At 37.0% G+C, this 27,864-nt stretch overlaps 1 protein-coding gene across 3 annotated transcripts in view; it reads left to right on the top strand.

Moving 5' to 3' along the window:
• Nucleotides 1-27,864, top strand: part of lamc3 (laminin, gamma 3) — a 99,908-nt gene that overhangs the window by 51,683 nt on the left and 20,361 nt on the right. For all 3 annotated transcript variants that reach the window (XM_055199618.2, XM_055199616.2, XM_055199617.2), the window contains 3 exons: nt 5,896-6,094; nt 9,251-9,354; nt 12,364-12,597. In XM_055199618.2, the coding sequence (XP_055055593.2) occupies nt 5,896-6,094; nt 9,251-9,354; nt 12,364-12,597 (537 nt within the window). The remainder of the gene's footprint in view (nt 1-5,895; nt 6,095-9,250; nt 9,355-12,363; nt 12,598-27,864) is intronic.

Below are 27,864 nucleotides of genomic sequence, written 5' to 3'. Positions count from 1 at the left end.
GCATTATTCTTCATTTATTTAGTGAACAAACATTATTGTAGTTGTATTGTAATTTGAAATATAGTTTCATTTTGGAGTCTACTTGGCTTGAATGGCTCTTTGGTTAAAATGTTATTTATTTTAAAATAGTTAATTTTTAAAAGCAGAGCTGTCAATAGCAGCAACTGCAGCAATACGGCCAATTATGTGGGTGAACACACACCTCTGTTAAAAGATCTGCTGTGAGAGAGTATACCGCATTGATACCCCTGCAGGGTTTTCTATTAAATTAAATGTTGTGGGATGACACCGGCGAAAAGTGCAAGCACACCCCACTGTGGTTTCAATGAGAATGCTCAGAGGTTAATACTTGATATGAACATGTCGACCCTCACTGACTAGACGCAACTCTAAACGGAAGTCCTAGTGAAGACAGATGATGCAGGTGTGTCAACCCATTTATGTTTCCCTCCTGCTCCCCTGGCTCCCAGTGTAACAAAAAACTCAGAAGTGTGAAATTACAGACCTCAGTATGGGCAGACAACATATTAAATTTGACGCTAACAGAAATGTGGCTGTGAGGGATAAAAGGGATTGTGTTACTTTGGAGATACTGTTTATCGTAATCTCATTTTCTCATTTCCTTTTAAAAGCACAAATCCAAAACCTCAAAAAAGATGTAGGGAGTGCATTTTATCAGCGTCTCCCCTGGGTCCTTTTTCCTTTTCTCTTGTTTGTGTGAAGCTCAAGAAATATAATTGCAGCTTTGTGGGTTTAATTGAGTCAGGGAAAAGTTAAAGCTCGGATTGATTGTTGAGTTTGATGGTGGTTGGCTAAATGTCACCAGGCTTTGTCATCGCGGCCACCATTAATTTGTTTGTCTGAGAGAGGGTTAACAGGTTGAGAAGATGGAGTTAAACACAAGTGCTGGGAGGGATATTTTATTTGTTTGCGCTGTGAATGCCTCTTCACTTTCCTTCAGTCGTTTTTATATTTTCTCATTTATAGTTTCAGTTTTTCACTAGAGACAGAATCGTAAGTGCCTCTGGTTTGGGAAAGTCAGTGTTGGGTTTTAGAAACAACATGTCAACTATATATTATATATACTTTCTTGAAGTTAAAGTTTGCCTCTGCATCCCCGTGGGTGCCACAGTTTGTGAATCAACTCTCATAGGGCTGTTTTTAACATGCTGTCAAGCCTGAAAACAGCAGGACCTCAACAGGTATAGAACGTTTTAGCCTCCCTTTGTTGAAGTTGATTCGTACTTGTCTCTGCATGTAGAGCGATGGGGGGGCGGAGAAGAAAACGCACTCCTGCTAAGTATCTAACAAGCTTTCGGGTTGTCTAGGCTCAGAATGTTTTATGGTTCTTTGTTTCAGATGAGGCATGCGGCGCGGTACATGTTTTTGAGGCCTTAGGTCGATGGTGAGAGGATGATGGGAACAGGAAACTCTCAGGGGGTGTCTGATAATGGTCCAATATGTGAGATTTGTGCCCCACGGAAGGCCACTGCTTTATGTAAAATGAAGGACTGTAATTTTACTTTGATTTGTGTGTGGGCTTCAGCTAAAGAAATTAATATCTCTTTTTTAGGAAATTGTTGGAATTGCCTTACAGATTAACAGTTTTTTTTTTGTATGCAATATGATTTTATATTTTGATCCTCAAATCATTTGGTCTGATGAATATAAAGCAAAAAGCAGAAGAAACTATTGTACCTACATACTGGTACCTCAAAGGTACATATGTGTACCTAAATCCCAGTGACAAAAAGACACAACTTTTGTACCCTTTTCTATGAAAGTGCAGAAGCCAGATGATTTCTCCTAAAGCATTGCTCGAATCAACACTAATATTTATATAATACCAGCTATTTTCAAATATTGATAGCGTTACGAAAGGTTTCTCAACGTCCCAAAACCATAAAACAATTTTACTCTAACCACTGGCTATTTTGATGTCTAGACAATTTTTTTACAGCCTCTCTTTCCCATGGCTTCCCCCTTTACGTTCTTTCTACCACATACTCGGAGATATTACTTTCTCTTTATGTCCTCATCTTTGAGAAATGAACTTTACCTTTTGGGAAATGAAAGCTTTAACATCTTTGTGAGGTAAAAACCAGCTGAATACAGAGTGAGCCAAACTAACAGCACAAACTGTATTTTATTTAATCAAACTCCTTAATTTCCCGATAATATGGTTATTCTTATATGTAATCTGTTAAAACCTGAAAAAAATCAAATAAAGAGTATCAACACATATTTTTTATACTTTTTTATGATGTTGTTGTCAGGATCCTGCCAGAATCATGTCTTGAATTATATCTATCTTTGTGATGGGGTCCTGGCAGTACCGTGTTTTATGTGGGAAATGCGTGGTTTTAGTATTGGTTTATTCTGGCCACGCATTTCCCGGGTCTCGTCTCTTTTTCCCCGATCCCTTACTTGTAATGATTTCCAGGTGTATGTAATTTATTTTGTCCCTATTTAAAGTCCTTGTGTTTGATGTTCTTTACACGTGCGTTTTGTTCTTTCTGGTTCCTGTCTTGTTCCATGTGAGTGTATATCAAAAGAGTATTTTTCTAGTGTTTACTTTGTCTTGTTTTTGTGCAGTTTAGTGTATGTATATCTTGTCAAGTTTAGTGTCAGTTTAGTGTAGTGTTTATCCTGTCCTGTTTTGCCCCCTCGTGGGTTTTTGTTTTCTTGTTTATTTGTTCAATAAATTATCTGTTAAACTTCATCCGCTGTCTGCGCCTGGGTTCATCTCTTACAAAACCCTCACAGTTGTTTGTAAAAATACACTATTTCATAGAAATTAATTCATATAAATCTTTTAGGGTCCACATACAGTACTGTAAAAAACAAAGAATTTAATCAATAAAATTGAGGTAACAATTTGCATTCACTTTGTTTTGGTAGATTATATCCTACCTATTTCTCATTACATTACATAACTAATTACTTATAAAAATTTGAATAACATTAACTCTACTTGAAGTAAGCAACAGTTCATCTACTAAATTATTAATATTAATGACTAGCCATTAAGACAAATTACACATTACTTTTTCAGGGAGGGTAGATTTAAAAAATATTTAGACACAGGAGATTGCATTAATTGCTTTTTATTGACCAAATAAAAAATGTTAAACATTCTAAACTATCATACTTTCCAGACTATAAGCCGCACCCGAGTATAAGCCGCATCATTCAAAAATGCGTCATTAAGACAAAATAACATAAGTCACAGTGGACTGTACGTCGCGTTTATTTAGATAATTATTTCATAAAATTCAAGCCAAAGAACAGAAATTTAATCTGTTAAGGCGAGTTATTCAACTAAACAATAGCAGACAGAATAGCAAGCTGAATAGATGTCTGTACGTTTAAGTAATATTATCAGGTATTTAAACGATAAACCATAGCATACAGAACTTACCTGGAAGGTTGAATAGGCTACTCGTCATTCCACATTACAGAATCCATTGAATTATATAAATACAGGAGCAGCATATGGCGGACTCTCACGGCTGTAGACGGTAATGTTGTCTCTTGCCTCATAAATGTCAAAATGAATTCATACTGAATTACAAGGCGCACCTGTCTATAAGATGCAGCACCAGCCAACCATATTTCATTCAAAAATAAACCAAAGTCTTCCTGAAATGTCAAAATAGCAACATGATCTCACGGAAAGTCCTGTTATAGTTAGGGCTGTGTATCGCCAACAATTTCCCGATACGATACGTATCCCGATACAAGGACCCTGATACGATGCGCATCACGATACAAGACTATTTTGAATTACAATTTTGTTCAGAATTAAGTAACATTATTACTATTATTGTTTAATGTACATTGAATAAGCAGTGTTGTAACAGTTGTCTTTTTGCCATTCATTTATTAGCTTTTGGGGTAACTCATAGAAATTCTTAAAATCTCAGAGTTAAAAAAAAGTATCTTACTCTAGGCATTATATTTGTCTCTCATTTCATTATTCTATATCTATGAATATATGTGTAAACATGCAGTCAGACTTAATACTATTTAATAGAAATCAGATTATTAATGTGACAGCTATAGTTTGAAGTAGCTCTGTATCTCTTCTCTATATGTACACTTTTCAGAGAGAGAGAGAGAGAACGCGGCTCACAGGCACGTGCGCCAGCGAGACAGACACGTAAAGTGAAAATATACCCTGCTACCTTTCTACATACTCCGCGGGACATATGCATCCTTTCCATATGGATCACGCATCAGCAGCGATTGGTCACGTTACTTTAAAGGCGCTCTAAGCGAATTGAAGCGTTTTAGACCATAAAACATTTTTTGTTACATACCGGAAACATCTCCTCACTATTTGCTTGCTGCCTGTCCGCTGATCAAACTGTAAAAAAACGCGATCTCTGTAGACAGCCCAGGCTTCACAAACGGCAATATCAACAAGTGGCCAAACCTAGCATCACATAACAAAACAAAGTATTCCAGCCAATAAACGACAAAAAGGATTTGGGGGTGGGGGTTGGACGCGTTCATGAAAGCACGGAAGGGAGGGGAAGGGGGAGGAGTTAGCTACGCTCCGTCTGTTTGAAAACACTTTCAAACGTCAACAATAACTAACGTCTCGCAGATTCGCTTAGAGAGCCTTTAAAAAGTGCATCCGAATCGATATGGAAGATGATGTATCGATGCACGCATCGTCAGGCGTCCATGACAATGTATTGTCGTATCGATATTTTGAACACAGCACTAGTTATAGTCACGCAAAATGTGATTAATTTATTTGTGTCCATGGCACGAAATTCAGCTTTTTCCTGCTTTGAGCAGGAATGTCTTTTTCGTTTAACCCGCACAAATTTCTTTAAATAGTTTTTCATGTCCTTGGCACGACTTGTCTAAAAATGTAACAAAAAGTTATTCTAACCCCAACCCCAAGCGACAATGGTAAGATAGGAAAAAAACAATGAGAAAAAAATAAATAAAATGTGCAACAAAAAAAAAACGCTCATACATTCAATTTTAAGAGATTTAACTTTATTAACAAGTCACATTACAAATAAAATATAAATCCTACATACTGTACAAACACAACGTGAGTTCACCCCTATAGCCTATTCAGTGAAGACAGAAAATGGATTCAATAAAAAGGCATTGCATTGTTAACTGGTAATAGTAAAAGAAATGTTTTCAAGCATATGACTGCTGCTACTCTTTAAAATGAGTTGGATGCATGCATATAAATCCATTTTGACATTTTACAATAGTACTTACCCATTCACAATGCAACATTGAACCTTAATGATGTTCATGAGATCTAACAGCAGACGCTGAAAAACATGAAAAACAAGCAGTGTAATTGTATGTGTCTGCACTGTGTGAGCTCTGCTGTGTGCATGCATGCAGATATATTTTGAGGATATGTGTGGCGGTACATCACGGGGTTCTTTGAAGTTTTGTTAATGCCTTTTAATGAGGCAGTGGGACATGAGCTGAATTTACGGCCATCCTCTTACATTCTCTTGCATCTGGAGGTGTAAAACACAGAGATCCATAGTAGAAAGATCTCTTTATTTTGTGAATTAAAAATGTTTGCCTCCAATTATATTTTTACAGTTATGGTGTACAAGCACGCACACACTTTGTTCTTCTGGTGTTTATCTTTGGTAATCGGGTCATCTCAGCTCAGTGGCTGGTGTAATGTGCTGGTAATCTGCAGGTTGTGAATTTGTGTTCCAGAAAATTCTGCGCTGCCCTTGAGCAAACCTCTTAACTCAATTCACAGGCCAGCTGTTGCTGCCTGATAGATGTTACAGTTGTGTTTCCCAATCACACCAAAACAGTATGCAAATCGTAATACACATGATAATTGGTGCCACTTTGAAAAATTAGGGTCTGTTTTATCTTATCTCACAGACAGATTTCTGGGGAACATGTTGCTAAGTTACGGGCGGACCCTTAGCGTGTCATTTACGGCTGAACTGGAGGAGCTCTTGCCCAGAAGTGTGACCGTGGTGTTGGAAGGAGCGGGAATATCTGTTAGTGCTGAATTATACTCTCAACAGGAGCCTCATCGCTCACTGGACAAGACACCCATTAACACCTTCACTCTCAGGTGTGTGCAAGTTTGTTATTCTTTAATATATATGATTTTGACTTGGTCAAAATTTTGGTAAAAATGTGTTTTCTATACCAAGATGAAAACCACTATTTTCTGTTACAAACGTTCACATAGCATCTTTAGGTTGTAATAGCAGGAAAATGAAAATCCATAATTTGATTTAAAAAAATATATTATAAAAACTGATTATTTTTTCAGCAAAATGCAATAAATCCATGACAATTTTTTTTCAAAAGAAAAGAAAGAATTTACTTTTTAATACTGACCAAATGCAATACTGATTTTGGCAGTAACTATTTTTTTTTTTTTTACAATTGGCGCTTATCACGTTTTGGAACCAAACTCTTCATATTTATGATATACCCTGATGTGGGTGGAATAGTTGTCAAAATCAGACGTTAAAATTCAATGCACTATTAACTTTTTTACATTTACATTTTTATACATTTTCATACGCTTATAGTAAATTCAAGCTATATTGATTAATATGTTAATAATGTGTTTTCCGTGTTTATTAACCTACCGAAAGGGTTTTGTCTGTAATTTGCCTAACAATAACATGGGTTGAATCATGGGTTAAATTTGATTCAATGATCAGGTTTAGCTGAAAGGTTTGGCAAAATAACAAGGTAATGTTATTAATGTTATTGGACGAGATTTTTTTTTTTTTAAATTACAGTATGTGACTGCATTGACTTATGCACTATAAAAGACAACTGGTTTATAATAAGAGAAAGCAGGCCATCTTGAAACTGTGTCATTTGTACTTCATGTTTGTATTGTATCGTAAACATTGGTAATAGGACCAGATGGAGTCAACTTTTCCTGCCCTCATTTAATTTTCTTTAGGATGGATTTTGATACAATTAAAAGTGTTAAAGGGGACATTTCACAAGACTTTTTTAAGATGTCAAATAATCTTTGGTATTCCCAGAGTACATATGTGAAGTTCTAGCTCAAAATACCATATAGATAATTTATTATAGCATGTTAAAATTGCCACTTTGTAGGTGGGCAGTACAGTGATGATGACAGTATAGTGGTTGGATCGTGCGGATTAAGGGGGGAAGTATTATCCCCTTTTGACATCACAAGTGGAGCCCAATTTCAATTACCTTTTTTTCACATACTTGCAGAGAATGGTTTACCAAAACTAAGTTACTGGGTTGATCTTTTACACATTTTCAAGGTTGATAGAAGCACTGGGAAACCAATTATAGCACTTAAACATGGAAAAAGTCAGATTTTCATGATATTTCCCCTTTAAATGGAACTAAGGGTACTAACAACTAGCTTGCCATGACTCATGTCTCTGCCTGTATCTCATTGTTCAACTACATCACCGGCCACATCACGTTGAAACAATGTTGAAATAAATTATTTATTATGATATATTTTGTTATTTAGGAAGGCATTGGACATAACAAGATTGAGCACTTTTATTACTATGAATAGGGGACAATGCAATGCTCAACATGGCCACCCTGGCAATGGAAGTCACACATGGCAATGCTAAATATTTAGTAAACAAAAATATAAGGGGAGGAATCAGCAGAAATCTGTGGTGCTTTCTGTGGAATACTGCAGACAAGATTCATGAGCCTGGCAATAGACAAGTAAAGTTCAAAAATGTTTCTGCTGAGAAAGAGTTAAGAGCAAAGAGAATGTGGTAAGAGCAACTTTATTTACAAAAGAATGAAAAGAACGAAAGGGATGCTACCGGATGACAAGACGCTTGCTTGATCTGTCTATAATTATGCTCTTTTGTGTGCTGTCATCAATTTTTTCTTCAGTTTTTGTGTGAGATAACCAAGTAAACAATCTTCCTAGAAACTATGCTTTTTTAGGAAGTTTGCATGGCCTTCTGAGAGGCCTTTTTCCACTTTTATAAATGGATGCTGGTGTTTAAAAAACATGCCAATCCCTGCAGCTTAGAAAAGTTTTAAGAATTGATTAAAGGGGGCATGGCATGAAAATCTGACTTTTTCCATGTTTAAGTGCTATGATTGTGTCCCCAGTGCTTCTATCAACCTAGAAAATGTGAAAACGATCAACCCAGTAACTTAATTTTGATAAACCATTCTCTACAAGCACATGAAAAAATAGGTCGTTGAAATTTGGCCCTCCTTATGATGTCATAAGAAGCTCTTATTATTACCACCCCTTAATTTGCACTATCCAACCACAGCACTGCCATTTAATGCAGAGAAAAGCACAATTGAGTTTTAATTGCAACAATCCACCATCATTGTGATAAGTGTTTGAATTTCATCAGCTCATTTGCATTTTAAAGGACACACCCAAAACGGCACATTTTGGCACAGACCTACAAAGTGGAAATTTTAGCATGCTATAATAAATTATTTATATGGTTTTTTGAGCTAAAATGTACATATGTGCTCTGGAGACACCAAAGATTTATTTGACATCTTTAAAAAGTCTTGTGCCATGGCCCCTTTAAATGAAGAAAAAAAAGTTTGTTAAATGCATAAGGGAGGTGCACAGCAAGTCAGTGTTGAACTGAGAATGTGCTTGCTGACAATGTTAATGTTTGTTATATTGCTCAAATGTACCTGTATGTATATCTGTCATGGTTGAAAAAAGAGATTTATCACAGAAATTAAATGTATGAAATAATAAAACACGTTTTCATGTAATTTGCTAGAATCATCAAAATTGTCAAAAGGTAAAAAAATAAGCAATTATACCGTAGCTATTGCTAAATGGCTGAATTGTAAATGCTATAGCTAATGGTAAATAGTAAGATGACCTAAAATAGATCATATTTTGTTTTTTTTCTGTTTGTTTTTCTTTTTATAATCTTTTAGCAGGGACAGAGAAGATAGATTATTAATATTATGGAAAAACAAGAACAACAGGCATGCCACCTGCATATGTGATAATTGAAAAGGTGGGAAGTAGTGCTAAAAATATTTGCCTTATAGGAAAATATCTAGCTTAGAAACATAATATCTAGGGACCTTAATTTTAGAGATTTGGAGGCCAGTAACAGTAAAACCCCAGAGCATCCTAGAAACCACTTAGCAATCCACTAAAAATCACTATGAATACCATAGCAACCGCATAGCAATGTATTAAAAACCACTCTGATTACTCTAAAACCTTGTTATTACTCTTTAATGTTCCCAGGTTGACAGAGATGGATGTACAGCCATCTATAACCACGTATGAATTTCTCAGAATGCTCTACAATTTGACTGCTCTACATGTCAACAACGCAGGAGGCCAGAACTGTGAGTGATTGTTTATATGGGTGTATGTTTGGGCAAGCATGAAAATTAGATCATTCATCTCAAAATAAAATGTGATCTTTACTCGAACCGGACAGAATATACTGTACTTTACTGTAATATGCATCAAATAGTTGTTTTTTCTGCAGAGCCTGTAGCCTTGGCCATGCCCCCAAAATTGTCCCCTGACCTGTGATTTATGAATGAATGGTGTTTTAAAAAATAAACATGTCAATCCCTGCAATTTACGAAAGATTAAAGAATTGAGTCCAAGGGTGCCACACACGTCCTAAAAATTGAAGCCAAAACATTTTGATCGCCTTTTGATGGCTAGCTGCAGTAAAGGTCATAAAGTGCTGCCCTCTCAAATTTTTCCAAATTATGGTTTCTGTTATTTTATTTATTTATTATCATATTGATATACATGTAATATACCAAAATATAGGTTTGGTTTAAGTTGTTTATTAGATGCTGTTAAACATGTGTGTGGTTCGTAATTTCAAAATATAGAGAGAGATCCTGTGTGCATCACGTGTCTTGTCAAAATAAGTGCCTGCTGCAGACACGTCAAAAGGGTTTATGATAAAATTGACGCTCACGTTTGCCAGATACTCGCATAATTTCATGCATAATCAGAGTTTACTGTTAATTGAGTGTCTTGCGTGTATTTTGTAAATGTGAGCGTCTCTTTTATCATAAACGGTTAAAAAGGCAGGGCCTTTTTACTGCTGCTCCAACTCATGATCACTACTCTGGTCCAAATGATGTCATCGGCGCAAGATGTCAGCTGGCATTTTGGCTTCGTTTTTTTTACAATGGAACTCTATAGAGACGTATTGTCCATCTTTTTTACAGTCTATGATTGAGTCACTGAACAAATAAAGTTTGAAATTCATGAGGCAGGTGCAGCAAGTCAAGTCTGAACTGAGTTCTGGGTTGTGGCTGGGTTATATTTGCTACATTGCACACATTTATCACCCCGAATTCATGACAGGAATTAGATTTGCTGTACTTTAATAAGCGATCAAATAGTCGTTTTTCTGGTGAGCCTGCAGTCTGTGCCATGCCCCTAAATTCTCCCCTGACCTGTGATTGGATATTGATTGTATGTCATATGGCCGGATGTATGCACAATTTAAGTTGTTCAGTACTAAATTTACTGCAAAATGTATTAAAATATTGTAAAAGGTCAATTAAATAAAAAAATTGTTTTTTGCTTTAAAGTAAATCATCATAAATAGGTTTTAAATTAAGAGATTTGCTTTTGATTGTGGCACAGTTATCATGGCTGAAAAGCATGCATGTGTTATATTTCTTTAAATTTGCTGTAATTTGAATAAATAAGCTAAACATTATGAATTTAAGTTTGTCACGACACACATGCATACATCAGTATGGAGCTGCCGAAAGAGTAAATTACAAGAAACTGGGTTCATACCTGCCAACCTGTACACACATACATGCTTTTTAGCTAATCAGCATGAGTCTCATCCTCTTTTTCTCTCACACACATTCAATCTCTGTCTCTTTGTGTTTTCTTTATCAAAGGAAGTAAATTAAAGCTCACCAAAGACCATTATTATTCATCTCCCAGTTCTTACACAGTTGCTGTTATTGATTCAAGAAACTGCTTTGTTAAAATGAGTGTATGTGCGTTAAAGGAAAACACCACAGTTTTTCAATATTTTACTATGTTCTTACTTCAACTTAGACAAATTCATCTTTTTTTCAATTCGCGCACTTTTAATCTTTGTACAGCACCTCGTGAATGTGTTAAGTTTTAACCAAGCCCCATTCATTCCTTAAGATCCAAACAAACGTTTTATTTTGTGCCACCATACTTACTCGTGTAACTACTCATGTAACAGTCTTTAAATAGGGAAGACATGGAAGTGTTTGGTGGCTTCTAAATTCATCCCTGTTTGGATCCTAAGGAATGAATGGGGCTAGGCTAAATGCTAACACATTCACGACACGCTGTACAAAGATTAAAAATGCACGCATTGAAAAAAGATAGGTATGTTTTCATTCATCTTAGTTAAGGTAATAACTTAATCAAATATTGAAAAAACAGTGGTGTTTTCCTTTAACTTCTCAGCCACAATATGCTGATTGTAATCAATTTCTATATAGACAAATTTGCACTATAGATACTACAACAACATGCATGCAGATCAATCTAATTTGCAGTAACTGTGGTTTGAAGATTCAGAGGCTGAGAAGCAAAGGACCCTGAGATGAGAGAGAGAGAGGGAGAGAGAGAGAGAGAGAGAGAGAGAGAGAGAGAGAGAGAGAGAGAGAGAGAGAAAGTTGTCTGTGTACAGGCTCCCTCTAACTATTTATGAAGCAGCATGGATCTATGAGAAACAAAGACCCACTCACCTTCGCCATGTTCCACCTCTCCTCCACCCAGTCCTTATTGATTAATTCATTCCTTCTTCATTTATTCATACGGTGATCAAAGATTCAATCTGTTTGCACCCAGTGGTCCATGTCTGTGTGTAAGCAAAGGTGAGCTTTAGCAGGCAGGCTAGCTGTGATACACCGTGAGGGCAATTGCAATTGGATCGGACACCGTGATTACTTTTCCTAAAGTGAATCTGGCATAACAAGTAGTGGCTTAGCTTAGTAGCAGTGTGGCAACTAGCTTAGAATGCAAGAAGAAACGCTTAAGCAGTATCACACGAGCAAGAGCTGATGTACTGAATATCAACACAACCAGGTTTCGGCCGAAGGCACAAGTCTGAAGGTTGAGCCGAAGGTAATGTGACTGGTATACAGAGTTATATTAACAAGATGACAATATTGAGTAAGTTACTTTTAGACACAATATGGCAAGTTTTCCTCCACTAACCGAAATTGTTCCAAAAGAAACCAAATAAAGACCAGTGCATAAACCGGCAATGTATGAATTGTTACTCATCATTGTACGGCTTTCCTTCTTCAGCGAAGCCCATACATCAGCCACCACCCTTTCTTCACAGTTTTTCACATTTCTTTTCTCTTTTACAGACACCTCTCAACTCTCCATGGTAACCCTTGAATCTGCCGTCCAGTTGACTTATATGGGAGGACACGGTCCACTTGCTTCGTGGGTGGAAGTGTGCTCATGTCCCACGGGATTCATGGGACAATTCTGTGAGCTCTGTGCCCCTGGATTCACCAGGGAGACCCCTAATGGTGGACCCTTCTCCCATTGTGTACCCTGTAACTGCAATCAACATGGGACCTGCCACCCTGAGACAGGTAAGAGAGACGATCTATTTGTGTGTCTGTGCAGTCTGTACACAGTGCAGTGTGCCATCCAAACATACATTAGTATGTACTATTTTCTTTCTCCAGCAAAACAATCTCCATTTAAATGTGTCATTTTCTTCAGTTTTCCTTTGTCTTCGATGTGTTAAAAGATGTTTGTGCATATAGCAGATCCGTAAAGTCGCAAAGATTAAAGTAAAAACCCCAGAGAGATATTCTTTCTAAAATGCTCATCCACGCCTTCCTAACACACCCCCACATTTCTATGTCACTGTTTGGCATAACACCACCCAAAGTTTATGCGAAGAAGGAAGGTGTAACTTTGTTATTGCGTTGTCATGGAGACGCTTTGGGAGCTGAAATTCCAAATATCATAAGGGGCCAGGGTGCAAACTTGTCACCTTTAAGTGAAATTTGCCGTTTTGGATAAAAAAAAAAAAATGTGATTCATCTAGATCTGATGAGTTTTTGAAAATGAGGGGTGAGGGGGGTCTGCGACAGGGTGGCAGTGAATGAAATTATGAAGATCATGTCCAGCCATTGTGGTAATGATGTCAAATCACTTGCCAGTTTGGTGGGTTATGTTTTACAATGTATAGTCACCTTATTTGCTGCTGAAGGTTAAGCAGTCTGTGCATATTGAGCGCACACACTTATCTCATAGTATTTTCGAGGTTATGCGCCCATGTCACGTTGCTCTGCGTGTGGTGACAAAAAAGTAACATTTGTACATGTATTTAAGCAACGCATTGTACACGTCGAATTGTACAGGAGTTTGATTCAAGTTGTTCGTTCAGAGTTTATATTCATACTGTATTAAACCTATTTACTCTGAACAGAACAGACCCTGAATTATTTGTTAATATGTACTGAATAATATTATATACAAATGTATGTAACACTTTACAAAAAGGTTGTATTTGTTCACATTAGTAAATGCATTATGAACAAAAATTAACAATATATTGTAATGGATAATCCACAGCTAGCCACACATTAAAGGTTTTTAATGCACGACGTTGAGGCGAAGAACAACTCGAAGCGGAGGCGGAGGTTCTCGTAGAGCGATGCGTGCGCGAGTTACCTGTGTGCGTCTTTTCTTTAAAGTCTACGACAAAGATGAGGTCAATACAAAAAAACCACAACTAAATGGGCAGTAAACACTTTCAGTGACTTTTTGCGCCAAAGACAGAACAATTGTGATTTCGAGATCTACTCTGCTTCTCTTTTAAATGAGACATTGAGGGAGTTTTATTTGTTTTACACGAATACAGTGTTGCAAGTTTGATGTGTCAGGTATAGACGGCATTGCTTGACTTAAAGTCCCCATGACTCAGAAGTGCCTTTTTTCCCCGTGGTGACGTATATCCGAGTGAAACTGGCTTCTGAAATGAAATAAGGCAGGGCTGGATTTGAATTTGTCCATCGAGATCTGATTGGATTGTTTGAAGTTGGGTCATGTTGCTAATTGCTAATCTCTGCGATCTTCTCCCGGACCCCGCCAACCTGCCATACTTATGACCGGAAGTGAAGAGAGATCGTTTTGAGCAGGGGAGGAGATTTGCATTTTTGATTAAAGATTATGAGCACACACACATTTTTTTAAAATAATGAAGCTCACAGATAAGTCATTTGTTAATAATACCACTATATATATATATATATTGTAACGTGATGGATGTGATGAGACACACCAAACTTGCGCTTGTGTCTTTTTCACCTTTTTCACCCCTGATGAGTTTGCACCCCTTTGATCATAACATTTCTGTCACAGACTTAAGGTATTCAGCCAATCACAATGCACTGGATAGTTGGCCAATCAGATCACATAGCACATTTGAGATCTGTGAGCTGCATAAAAATGCATTTCAGAAAGACAGGGCATAGAGGAGCAACAATAAAGTATGGTATGTGGAAAATAATGTGTTTTTCGAACCTTTAACCATGTAAACACATTGCATTTCACCAAATACACAAAATAACGTTCTTTTTTAGCAATGTCATGTATGACCCCTTTAATAAAATCTGTTTAATCGGTATAGCCATCTTAGCTACGCCCAAATGCAGCTATTTTCTTTAAAGGTACAAGACCAGCTCATACTGTACCCATTTCAATTTTTTTAAACATTATGACACATGATTATTTGTAATGAAAGCTTAAAACAATAGTATCATGAATTTTGCATTTTAACTCAAATGCAACAATACATAAATAAAAAGGCCGGTCCAACTAATGCACACATTTGTTACATATAATAACAGACTCCAAAAATAAGAATTTCAACTGATAAGCAGAACCTCCAATCCTGCAGCTGCCATTATTGCAACCATTGTGATTTCTCCTCTTCATCTACAAGTGTTCTGTCTCCTCCTCCTCCTCATATTGTCTCTAACTACAGTCTCTTTATTCAGTTTATCTACACCTTCGGCACAATCTCTTATAATCCCATTCCTGTCATATTCTTTACAGCTTCCTCTCATTCCCTAAGGTCTTCCTCTATTCTTCCTCCTGTTCTTTCTCTGACCCCATTAGCAGATAGAAAGGTGGGCTGTGTTTCTGTTCAAGCTAGATAGAGTTCAGTCCTCTCTTCCAGTAGACCTGTGAACAAGCCCCCAGCTAATTAATTGTAATGTCGATTACACAACAGAATTTATTTGTGCGTGTCTCCTTTAAGCAACGACTCCTGGCGTGGATTTGTGCATTTGTCTTTTCGTCTCTCTCTCTCTCTCTCTCTCTCTCTCTCTCTCTCTCTCTCTCTCTCTCTCTCTCTCTCTCTCTCTCTCTCTCTCTCTCTCTCTCTCTTTCACTTTGTCTTTCTTTCAAAGTGATGAGTAATTTCACCCTTTTAATATGCAGCAAATTAAATCCCCATCATTCGTATTATGAGCATAATGTGTGATTAGTTTGGTGCAAGACTTTAACATTACAAATTAATGTCAGACATGACTTTATCTACTACTTCGAGGGAAAAAAAGAGCAAATTGTTTGTAAGTATAAAAGAGAAGAAAAACGAAAGGATGGAGTGAGCATGCGGGAGCTTGATGAGCTTGAGGGAGGCGCACGAATATCGAATGTATGCACAGGAAATCTCCACCTCCCTGGAGAAAAGGAGGAGCTGTCTTTCTTTATTTATTTAGGAACCTTTTTAACTTCAAAGCAGATTTCACAGGAGTCACAGCGGGTGCTGTTCATTGCCATTTAGCTGCTTAAATATTTTCCAGGTTTGAACTAAGTCCCGACTTTTCATTTGCATACGCTCACGTCGCTCTTCATTTCACTGTGCACCATAAACACAGCGTATTTTATGCTCATTTCGTATTCGTAAACCTAATTACGTTATGTTAGTGCTTTGATGATTGCTAATTCCATCTCAACGTAGGGTTACGGTTTTAGCATGCCGAAAGGCCACGCCCCCCGATTTATTTTCTCAGAATGATCGGGTGTTGCTCACGCTAAAGTAATTTGGGTGTAATTGGCTGTTAATTGGTTATTAGTCTTGTCACTCAGCGCAGGTGTTGTTTGTTTGGCTTGAGATAGGAGAGGAGGGACACTTACCCCTCCAGGCTGGAGCCGGTGGTGCTTCATAATTGTGATTTATTTAAAGTGTGCTTCTTTGTGTCATATCTATTTCCCTGCGAGCAATACAACAGATTGGAGAATGTTAATATTTGCAGCAGAAAAATGGTATTCTTGCATAACGTTGCGCCGGAGGGCTAATGAAGTCAAGCATATGTCCTACGAATGCACATATATTCTGTGCCCATGTGTTTTTTTTTTTTTTTTGAGTAACTTGAGAAAGTTAATTTAAGGGATTCCATCCATAAAATTAAGCTGGGAGTGCTGGTATTTGTTTTGTACGTGGAAAAAGGTAAACAATAACAGAGAAACGGTTGTTTTGTTTTTTCATATAAATGTATAAACTGTTTCACTCACTGATGTGAAGCACATTCATTCTTCACCTTAATATATGTATTGTAGTTGTGGTGTCTATTTCTCCTTTTATCAATTTTTTTACTTTCATTCTGCGCTTCTTGCAACGCAAAAGCGTGGAGTAATCAGATATGGATCAGCAAATTTAATGGAAACAATGAATTGCTGTATGCTAAATACTGTACACACCACATGAAACACCTCATATATCAGCAAATACAGAATTCCCACAAGCTTGCCTAAAGCCTGACATCGGCTTAGCATGCTTTTTTGTTGTACATTTACATAATACTGTATGGTAGCCTCAGACTTTAAAAATAAAGTTTATTCATAGATCATCATGTTATACGTGTTAAATCTGAGAAAGTGTTGAAATGTGTTTTTAAAAAAGTGAGTCATGGATTTAAAAGCTTGTTTTTCAGTATGTTCTATTCAAGGTTTCTCTCGGTCTGCTCCTACAGACACTATTGTTCTCATTTACTGCAGCAGGACATTTTAAAACATATAATGGAAGGAGAAAGAGGTTTTTTAGTGAGAAAAGACAACTGTCGGTCTTGTCATAGGATATCAGCAGTCTATAGTGAACACAATCTTAACATTGATGATTGAATGAAAAGCACATCTCATAGTTTCTTAAAACTTCCCAGCCTTATCTGTACAAATGAATAAATACACATTTACATTCTAATAGACACACATGCGTTCTCCTAAATAAATCTGTTTGTTGTGAGCTTTACTCTGAGGAAAAGGGTTTGCAACAAAAAGTATTCTGCTAACCATCTGGAGCCTCATGAATTAAAATGCTACAGTCTAATTAGGCCTTTAATGTAGACCACGCTTTAATGAATATTCCAACCGGCAACTGCGATACGACGGATACACCCCGACAGGTTTCGGGATAAAGATATTCCTTTCTTTTCCTAAAGGACAGCTGTAGGGTTGGGTCCTTTCATCCTTCTGTTTTTAGAAAGAGGGGAACGTCTTGATTTTTTTTACTCTCATTCTTTTACCCCTCTGAAAGAGTCTGGAAGGGCCCTTGTGGAGGTGATGACATTTAGCCACCGTTGAGCAGTGAATAATTTAAAAAGAGGAGAGGTACAAATGTCAGGCAAAGAGAAAAAACATTGCCTGAAGAGATGCGAGATTTCAAATAAAGAAATCTCATTGATATAATAATCCCAGTAGACATCTGGCCGATGAATATAGTTGTGTTTAGCTCAGAGGAGTCTGCAAATATTTAAGATTTTGATAATGCATTTGCCATCTTGTGTCTATTAGTTAGACATAATTTAAAGTGCACATGATTCATTGCTAAAAAAAAGCTCTTTTGTGTATTTGGTATAATACATTGGGTCTCATTCACTAATAATTGCGTACGTTTTTCGTATTTATACGCACAGTTGAAGTACAAGTACGAAAACGTTCCGCCTAATTCATTTGATCTTATCCTTGTTCTTACGTTAGTGAATTTGGAGTGTTCTACATGAGTGGCCGCGAGCACGAGGTTGGTAATTTGCATAAAACACGCTCAAACAAGTTCCATACACGGAGTTTTCCGCAGCGCAGTGCTGGTCCACAGAAAATTTTAGAGCAGTTTGTCATAAAAGCAAAAGAGCTCTAAAAGAAATCCCTGATCATTTTTATTATTGGTAAAGTTCCGATTTGCTTCGCATTTTTTATTTGGAAGGTTTTGCTGTCGCTGGAGAAAGCCAGTGCTGTCCACCGACTGGAGTAACATTAAAGGAACAGTATGTAGGATTGGGGCCAAAACGGGTATTGCAATCATAAAACTTGTGGCTAAAACTGGTACTGCAATCACACAACTGGTGGCCAATACACAAAATGACAACATAAACATCAGTTGAGGGCTGCAACTCCACTTTTTAAATGACAATATCATGCCTGTACCACTGTCAGTGATATAAGTATTTGAAATGAAAATGATTTCTTAATGTCTAGTGACATTTCAGGGCCATTTTATGATTAATTTATATAAATTTCTTACATACTGTTCCTTTAAATAAGTATTGGATGCGTTAACAATTATGACATTTAAATATGACAGAGACGCGCATTTGTATCAAAAATAAAACAGACAACAACACTTAACGTTCATTTTCAAAACTGTGCTACTCACCGAGTGGTTCGTGGTGTTCTTTAGACAATTTTTTTATCATCAACAAACATCACAAACCACTCTGTGAGTAGTACAGTTTTGAAAATGAACGTTAAGTGTTGTTTTACTGACATGTTTGTGCATGGCCATTGACTTCCATTTTGAAGCAGTCAAGAGACGCTTCTAAACGAGTCAAAAAGTCAAGACACGACCCATTGTCAAAATTTCAGTGTCCATCACTGTAGTTCATCCAAAACAAACCAGAAATGAGACTCAAAGTGTTAAATACCGGAATTATCCTTTAAAAAGTGAGGAAGGAAAGCGTGAAGATTTGATCTTCTTTATATGTTTAAAAAAAATAAGTAGGCTATAACAGTTCGACAGCACACGTTTGAAAAACGAAAACTAGAAAACAACAACGGAGTAATTTTAAAAGCCTCTTTGTTTGAGAACTACTTCTTCCGCCACGGATTTGAGGGCGGCCAGAATGACAGGTAACATTTTCGGCTGCTTTGAATCTCATATTAACTCAATGGATGGATTCGCCGTTTTTAAATATTACAATTTCTTGGTCACAAAGTGTAGTTTTAAGATTAGTTCAGTCGAGAATATATATGTATTATTATATTTAAATCTACAGTCGATTAGTAAAGATAGTGCCTGTTTGAACGTTTGCTTAGTGAGATTCGGTACGTATGGGAACCAAAGCATGAGCGGACGTCAGTGTTCACTCGCCCCGCTGACCACCGCCCTCTCTGGGCTACATCTCTGACAGGGATTCCCTGGCTCTCATGTTGGCCTGATGGTCAAAAATTAGATCAAATCAGCAGTATTTGGTGTCATGATGAAACTATTACTTGTTTTCTTATTCATATTTAGTGTCTTTTGTGTTGTTATTGTTTTGGCGCGAGGTAAAAGTTAATAAAACTATACTTCTATAATGTTACTATTGGTTTACCATTTCATCTTAACGCGACACAAGCACTCGGTTATTATTAGACTTCGTTCTTGTCAGTACTATATAAAACTGTTTTTTATAAGTGTCAGAGAGATGTTTTTGCATGCTGCTTATAAATATACCAGTGGCGATATCTCATGACATGTTTTAATAGTCACTCCGCGATTAAATAAATGATCAATGTCCACATTTAAAAGCTGCGGTTCTTACCTGCAGTTCCACGGTGTTTTCGCGTTCTGATAAGAGATATAGCTCCAGAAAAAAAATGAGTGTTTAAATTCCTCTTTCCAAGTGTTAGTCGTCCACACGATGTGACAAGACATAACTCCCATTAACTTTAACGTAACATCCAAGAGCGCTGATCTTTGACGGAATAATAACTTCCGATTGGGGATTCACAGACTGATTTATGAGCTAGTGAACTAATGAGACACATGGAGAGTGTTTAAAAACAGGGCGTCTGTGTTTTTCCATTCAGAGATGAGCCTGTTTAGGACCTCCATTCACTAGGTGGCGGAATGATACGAAAGGTGAAGCAGTTACTTTGCCGTTATCAGTACAATATCGCATAGCTCTTAGCCAATCAGATTCGACTGTTGTATAATATATAATATAATGTGTATATAATAATAATAACAATAATAATATAGATTATGTTTAATAATAAATAATACAGAAAATACTATAATATAAAATATAATCACGTAAATTTTATAAATTAACATTATTATAAACATTATAATTATAGCCTAGTTTTTGATTATAGCATACATGATTATTGCGTACGGGTGGTTTTAGGTTTTCTTGAATTTTTGCGTACATTTAGAATTCATTTTTACGAAAAATTTTGTTAAATCATGATTTGTTTGTGAACACATCCGTACGCACATCTCACGCACAAATTTGTGCGTATGCATGCTTAGTGAATGAGACACAATGTCTTTGCATGGTTTATGGTTAAAAAACACATTATTTTCCACATACCGTAGCTCCAGATTTCCCTCTCTTCTTGAAATGCACTGATTAATGTGGAAAACTGATTGTTCAGGTAATCTGTTGTGATTGGCCTGAATACCTCTGACTTCAGACGGAAATGAAATGTGACGCTTCTTACCATGTTTAAAATATTCGGTCAGCCTGTAAGTTAACTCCTGTTAGCATTGTATTCTGAGTCTGAAGTGGGAGGATTTATGATAATGTCGGTCTTTACTACATCACCAATCCAAAGAAGTAAACTGTTGGCTACAATCCATGTGTTTGTTGTAGTCCAAGAAAAGAGATTTACGTTGGAGATGATAACTCGCGTCATCGTTTACTTTGGGGTATTTACCCTTTGGATATCGTTAACATGTACTAATATACACTTACACACCAAAGGAAATGTAAAAAATGTGAATCAGATAATTGGTGCTCTTTAAGATAAACCTGATTAATCTTGATTGAGTAGTCATTAAATATAAATCGGTTTCTCTTTGTGAGACTGTTGACCTGAAATCACTGTCAGCCAAAAAGCTGTTTGAAGAAACAAGGAGACTTTTATTCCAGAATGCAAATGAACAAGCTCTACGCCAACAGTTTTTGATCTGCACACAGGGACGGTCTTGTTCTGTTTTAATGCCTTGACTGTGTTTCTCTCTTTGTGTGTATCACATCTGCCTGTCAAAAGGTGCCACATCTGTCTCATATTACCATAAGGGCAACTCTAACATTCGCCGAGGGCAACAGGCAGATGGTAGCAAGAATGTATTTTACACTCAAAAGGAATTAATGTAAAATGAATGTAACTCTCTTTCTCTCTGTCTCTTTCTCTCTCTCTCTCTCTCACACTCTCTGTGTGTGTGACTTGGCGTCTGCCTCTTTATGCTGATGTGCTTTCTATGATTAATCATTTCAGGTGTATTGCACACATTCTCATCAGCAATCACAGTGCTAACAAGAATGTTGTCATCTGTCATCTTTAAGCCTTCGCTTTAGGATCAAGAGTGATTTTGAATACCTTTGGTTTAAATCTACTTGTCACCTGTTGCCCCTGGATTGCAACATGGTGTGGGCACTGAATGAAATGAAAATCTCTCTCCTCATTGGCTACAATTTGCTGCACACATCAAGTTCAGGTCATTGCTGCTCGCTTGCAGAACGACCACTGGGTCTGTATACCTTTACTCGGTGTTGTACATCTACACCCCATCTAGAACCCTGCGGCACCCTCACAAATGACCACAAAATCACTCTCCCGCTCATTCATCTTTACTATTCCTTGCTGGTTGAATTTTCTTCCAAACTCTGTCCAGTCAGCTGCATCCCTCACAACATTGTCAGAAATATGTTGAATGATCTGCTTATAAAAAAATTCTAGCCTTTATTCGCTTCCTAAACAGGTATTGACTGTAAGAACACTGAAACAATCACTTCTCATATTATTGCCTCCAGAGAATTACTATTGTTTTTCTCCTTTTGTAAGTCACTTTGAATCAAAATGTCTGCTAAATGCTGAAATGTAAATGTAAATCAGTCACAAATGAATATTTTCTCTTTCGCCTCGTGTAAAGTGGGTGGTACAGTTGCTGGTATGACCTGTGAGATGTGTAAACATATAGCCTTTAGCCTCCTTGTTAGTGTGCCTGACTCATGCTGACTTGGCCTCCAGTTCAAATCCCACTAAGCGCAGGTCAAGTGGAACCGGTTTAAGTGGTGCCGTGACCCAGATTGGAGTGAGGTTTAGGGATGAGTGTATGGGTGTGGTTTATAAGCCTTATTCCCCAATCTCAAGAGGTGCACTTGCAACTGATGCTAGAGATTATATCCTTAAGGGCCAGATTTACTAACAGTTTGTGCCAGCGCAAACCATCATTTTGGCGTTAAATAACGACTGTCGAGATTTCCTAAAGACGCGCAGTGGATAATTATCGCTGAAAAGGTGCGTTTTAGTTATTTTTGCAACTGACCTTATTGCATATGCATTCATGGGAGTTTTCCTTTCAGACTCCAAAAAAAATTGTGGAAGGAGAGTATTAACCCTCAGAAACCTAATCAATCGTCGACGATTGAAAACGGCACCTCTGATTCATATTTAAATAATTTATTAACCGTAAAACGTAGCTTCGTACCGTTTTTTTCTGCTAATAGCTGAGGAGTTAGCCATCACGGGGATATATTTGGTGTCTTTCTAGCTTTTACAGAAGGTTTTTTATTCAGCCTGAAACTTGTCCCTCTTTTCGGAGTTGTTCAGCAATGCATCCAAACTCTTACATCCTAGATGTATCCACTTGATGTCCATAATTTATCGATTTTTCTATCGGGTTTACTGCTAGCTAAATGCTACAATGTCCACTGATGCTTTCTGTTTGTGTGCGTCATCACGCATGTGTGCGTCATCACGCATGTGGCTTGAGGCTTGGCATCAATAAATGTCATGAAAACGCTTGGACTTTTTTTGTAAAAATGTAAATAATTTTTGATCTGTATAATTTATAATGTTCATTTCTGTGCTCAAGGACTCCAAAGACATGAGACAACTGTTTTACAGAGGAAAAATACTTAGCTTTTATTATTTTGTGTGTGATTACAATAAATATATAATTGATTCAATTTCTGTTTTATTTTTTTATTTGTCTTTATGGTCCCATAACTTATTTTACATTCATGTGACATCAATACAACACACATATTCTGACAGTCCAACTTGTCCTGAAAAAAAATATGTTTGTAGATTTTCTGTGCACTACAGGGTTGATGTTTTACAAGCTTTTTAAGAAAATAAAACCAGACGAACAATACATTGTAAAAATGACCTTAGGGCTCTTAAGGGGATCGCACACCGGCCGCGCAACTCAGCGCCGCGCAGCGCCGCGCCGTTCTAAAAAAATGTAACACATTGTTTTCTATGAGTGTACGCACACCGGCGCCGACAGGTGGCGCCTGTCCGCGCCGCCCAGCTGTGACTCAGGAAGTTGTTCAAATCCCTGTCGCGCCACACAGCGCCACTCACACAGTTTAACATTACATAACATCATATGTGTCCCAAATCATTAACAAGTAACATTGGCTGCTAAAGTATATTTTACATTTTGAAATAGACGTTATCTGACGAAGCTCGCGCTATTTAATGTGCACTTTCGGTTTACAATACCTCCGAGTTCTCCTAGGCGCGACGCGACGCGGCGCTGCGCGGCGCCGAGCTGCGCGGCCGGTGTGCGATCCCCTTTAGGGTTAAATGATTCACACAATGCGATTTATTAATATTTGTGCGTGTGATATTAGTGTTTTTGCACCATTATATAACGCCAAAATGTCTTCGTTTTGAGCTTGAAATGGCTATAAATGTAGCTGATAAAGAGTCATCAGAGAGCGTGTGATACAAGGCAGAGGATTTTTTTCACATGTAACCGTTTATTTGGAATGTCAGAGGAATATATGAAGAGTTTGGTTCCAAAACTTAATAAATCCTTTTTGACTAATTTCGGTAAAAATGTGTTTCCTATACCAAGAAAGTGACAAGATGAAAACCACAATTTTTTGTTACAAACTTTCATATAGAATCTTTAGGTTATAATAACATTAAAAATTTAAATCCATAATTTGATTTTCAAAGATTTATTATAAAAATGCAATAAATCCATGACAAGTTTTTTTTTTTCAAAATGCTATAAATCTATTGAATCAATATATAAATGTGCATTCATCTTTGCCATGTTATATTCATTAAGTTGACTAGTGGTATACACTGATTAAAAAAATAAACATTAATGGCTTTAACCAAAACACTTATTTTTGTACATATTATGAACACTGTCATTGCTGCTGTCATCCTTGTGACGTCGTCGCTTAACTTTTTTCACAGCGATCAGCTGTATAATGTTTTGGTCCTGCTCGATTTTCGTTGACTTCGAGTAAAATAATGGAACGTTTTTTATAAGATCTCCTGGGGTCAATGTGTTTTTCCTTCGCGCGAGTGCCTCTCACGTAAATTATTAGATTTTGATGGCTTACGTTTCTTCCCCACACCAAAAAGCTCCCTTTCACATTATTTATTGGAGTGACGTGTCGGGTCTCTACGACCCTTCCTCAGACAGTCACTCCAATAAATAATGTGAAAGGGAGCTTTTTGGTGTGCGGATCTTTCTCTTTTGTTACTTATATTTAATCCTGCACCCATATTTAATTTGGATGTGCCTGATTCTATCGTTTTGCCTTACGTTTCTTCCCCGCCTTCCCCAGAAAACCACCACAGGTTTATCGTGTCATCAAAATTACTATTTTGTTTTTTGTTTGTTTGTAGATCATGAAGTACAAAGTAGATGAGGAAAACTAGGATTCTGTGTGTATTCAAAGCACCGCGATTATTGTGTACAATGCGTTGAGTGGTGCGCTGTGATTTGTTGAGCGGATTTATTGCATTCTGTAGAGAAGAAGGACTGCCGTTTGTCGCGGTTTGAAAAAAAAAAGGAGAAAAGATGACAGAATAACAGGGTCAGATATCGGATTATGCATAAAATTAAGATTTTACTTTTTAATGCTGACCAGATACAATACTGATATTTGGCGGTAACTATTTCTTTAAATGGCGTTTATCGCCTTTTGGAACCAAACTTTTTATATTCAAAAATATTATTTGCCAAGCCATTTTTTTATTTACCGGAGGAAATTAAATTGGAGTCACAAGTGTTTCAAAACTTACAGCAAACCAGCACTTTTCAGTGTCCTATGGCTTTGTTAGCTGAGATGTCCGTGGTGCTGAACTCACACGTTAGTAGATCATGTGCAACTTATCATCTCTGCTTATTTGCGACCCTAAACTAATTTACGCTGCTCTTAGTAGATTGCATCGGTCATTATGGAAATCACCTGTTGTGTCTGTGTTATTTAACTTAACTTTAATAACCCGCAGATATTACCACTCATATCGCATCCTTTTTAGGAATTGCGCTCTCTAATTTGCCCCGTTTAGTAAATCTGTCCCTTAGTCTCCTTGTTTGTGGACTGACTTCCATGCTGGCTTGGTAACCAGTACAAATCCTGCTCGGACTTGATTTAATGCATCCAATTACACGCATCTCAGCTTGTTTAATAGAGATAAGCTTGATTGCAGTTTTTCAAAAACGTTACAAGTCCAGATGAGCTACAACAAATTTTAGCACCACTAAAATCACTTCGCTTTTCATCCTACTAAGTGTATTAAAATACAGAGTTTGTGCTTTGTGTTATATAAAAGAATAATATTGATCTTTGTGACTGTTTAGTTGTTCTTGGTGAGTTGATATAAGAAGTAGCACTAAATTTTAATTTCATTTCCTCCAGGTCAGACTGATAGAGACACATGCCTGCATACACACACACACACACACACACACACACACACACACACACACACACACACACACACACACACACACACACACACACACACACACAAACTGTCTCCAGACCACCCAAAGACTGCAAATAAAATGCCTCTTAAATCTAATTCACCAGAACAAATAAACAGAGGAAGAGGAATCCGGCTGCTTTCAAAATCAGCTTTCGAAAAAGCCAGACACCCCCAAAGCAGTGGCTTTTCTATAAAGACCCCACACCTTTTTATGGACTAAGGTGCTTTTTATTAAAGTTACCACACTGGTTCTCTTTTTTGATTTCTCTGTCCATCTATCTATTCCTTTCTGTCTCTGGCTTTCTCTCCCTCTGATTTAGATCTGTTGATGCACTCGAAATCTGTTCAAATTAGAGCCCCTTCCAGACCACAGACAACACACTGTTTTATTTATATCTTAGGTAAAGATGGGGAGTCTGAAGGAATGAAGACATGAGGCTGAGAACGAGAGTATTGAAGCTCTAGAAATAAAAAGTTTTTTCATCTGAAATACTTTAATAGAAGTTTTAAAATGTGAATGGAAAGATGAGGATGAAAAATATGCTTATATTTACCTGATCATCCAGAATTATGAGAGTAAAGGATTACGTGGATTAACACAAAACAAACCTTTGAAGAGCTTAGATGCAAAACCCTCTAAGTGCGTATGACATGTTTTCTTGTAAATGAGCATTTTTTATCTTTCTGCTGAATGGCCTGAGGCCGAAATTAAGCAGATTTTAAGCGAAAGTATTTGATGAACGTATAAAAATTGCTGACAGCATTAGCTTAAGATAATATAAACTTATTTTTGACGGAGGTGCTTTTTTATCCGAGTTCCTTCCCCTTCATATGTTACTTGCCAGTGCATCTATTATTCAATAGGAAAAGCGGCTGTTTTATCATTTTTACTACTGTGTGCTTGTACCCCGACCCATAACACAATTTATTCAGTTCAAGCTCAGCAGGCCTGTTGGTTGCTGCTTTTATTTGCTTACTTCAAATGCTAATTTTACAATACCGTTGTTACAAGCCCTTTTATTGTACACAGACTTGTTAGCTGTAAGCATAAACATTTCCTTAGCTCTAAAAAAAAGTGTGACTTCCTACAATGCACACGTTTTTAAACATGAAGAAACAGAGTAACACATCATCCATCTGAAGCTCAAGCACATGCTCACATTAGTCAGAGTGAAGGAAATGTGATTAAAGTCTGAATTTAAAGCGTAAAATGTAAATGCATTTTTTTCCATAAAATGTTTTCAGGTTCTACATGGAGCCTCAAAAACTGTATACACTCTATGACATCGCGAATGTAAATGCAAACAGATTATTATTGCTTCAATAAAATAAAATCTTTCATTTCAATAGATTTAAAAAAAATAATAATACTGTGATAAGCCTTCCCTTTACATTTCTGTAGTCAGCAATACTGTAGTGTTAGTCATATTTCCTAACATTCATTTTTAGTACAAATTTAATTCTGTTATTGTTAACCTTACACATTCTCACTGGTGCTTAGTGATTTTGTGGGCCAGCAGGATTCAGCAGTTTACTTTGTCCTTAAATGTTAATGATGGTGATTATTTGACTGCTAGTCGTAAATTAGCAGCACACAGGGCACCAATAACAGTTTCTCCACACTAACATATTGATGGACACTGACATTCAGTACTGAGTTGCTTCTCTTTGTGTAAGTGTGGAGGGTGTTTTTTTGATTCTGTATGTTCCATACATGTCAACATTGATATTCAATCAGAAGTTATTGATTCGTTGTAGGATTAAGCAATCAGGGCATACAATTTTTCTCCTATAATGCCATAATTTTCTCTCTTAGAGCTCCATTGTCCAGTAAACTGACAGATAGTTATCTGCAGGGTTTATTTGAGGAGCTCAGATGCAGAAAC

This window comes from Misgurnus anguillicaudatus, chromosome 22, assembly GCF_027580225.2.
Source record: "Misgurnus anguillicaudatus chromosome 22, ASM2758022v2, whole genome shotgun sequence".
NCBI classification, from domain to species: Eukaryota; Metazoa; Chordata; class Actinopteri; order Cypriniformes; family Cobitidae; genus Misgurnus; species Misgurnus anguillicaudatus.
This window is presented reverse-complemented; position numbering and strand designations above follow the sequence as displayed.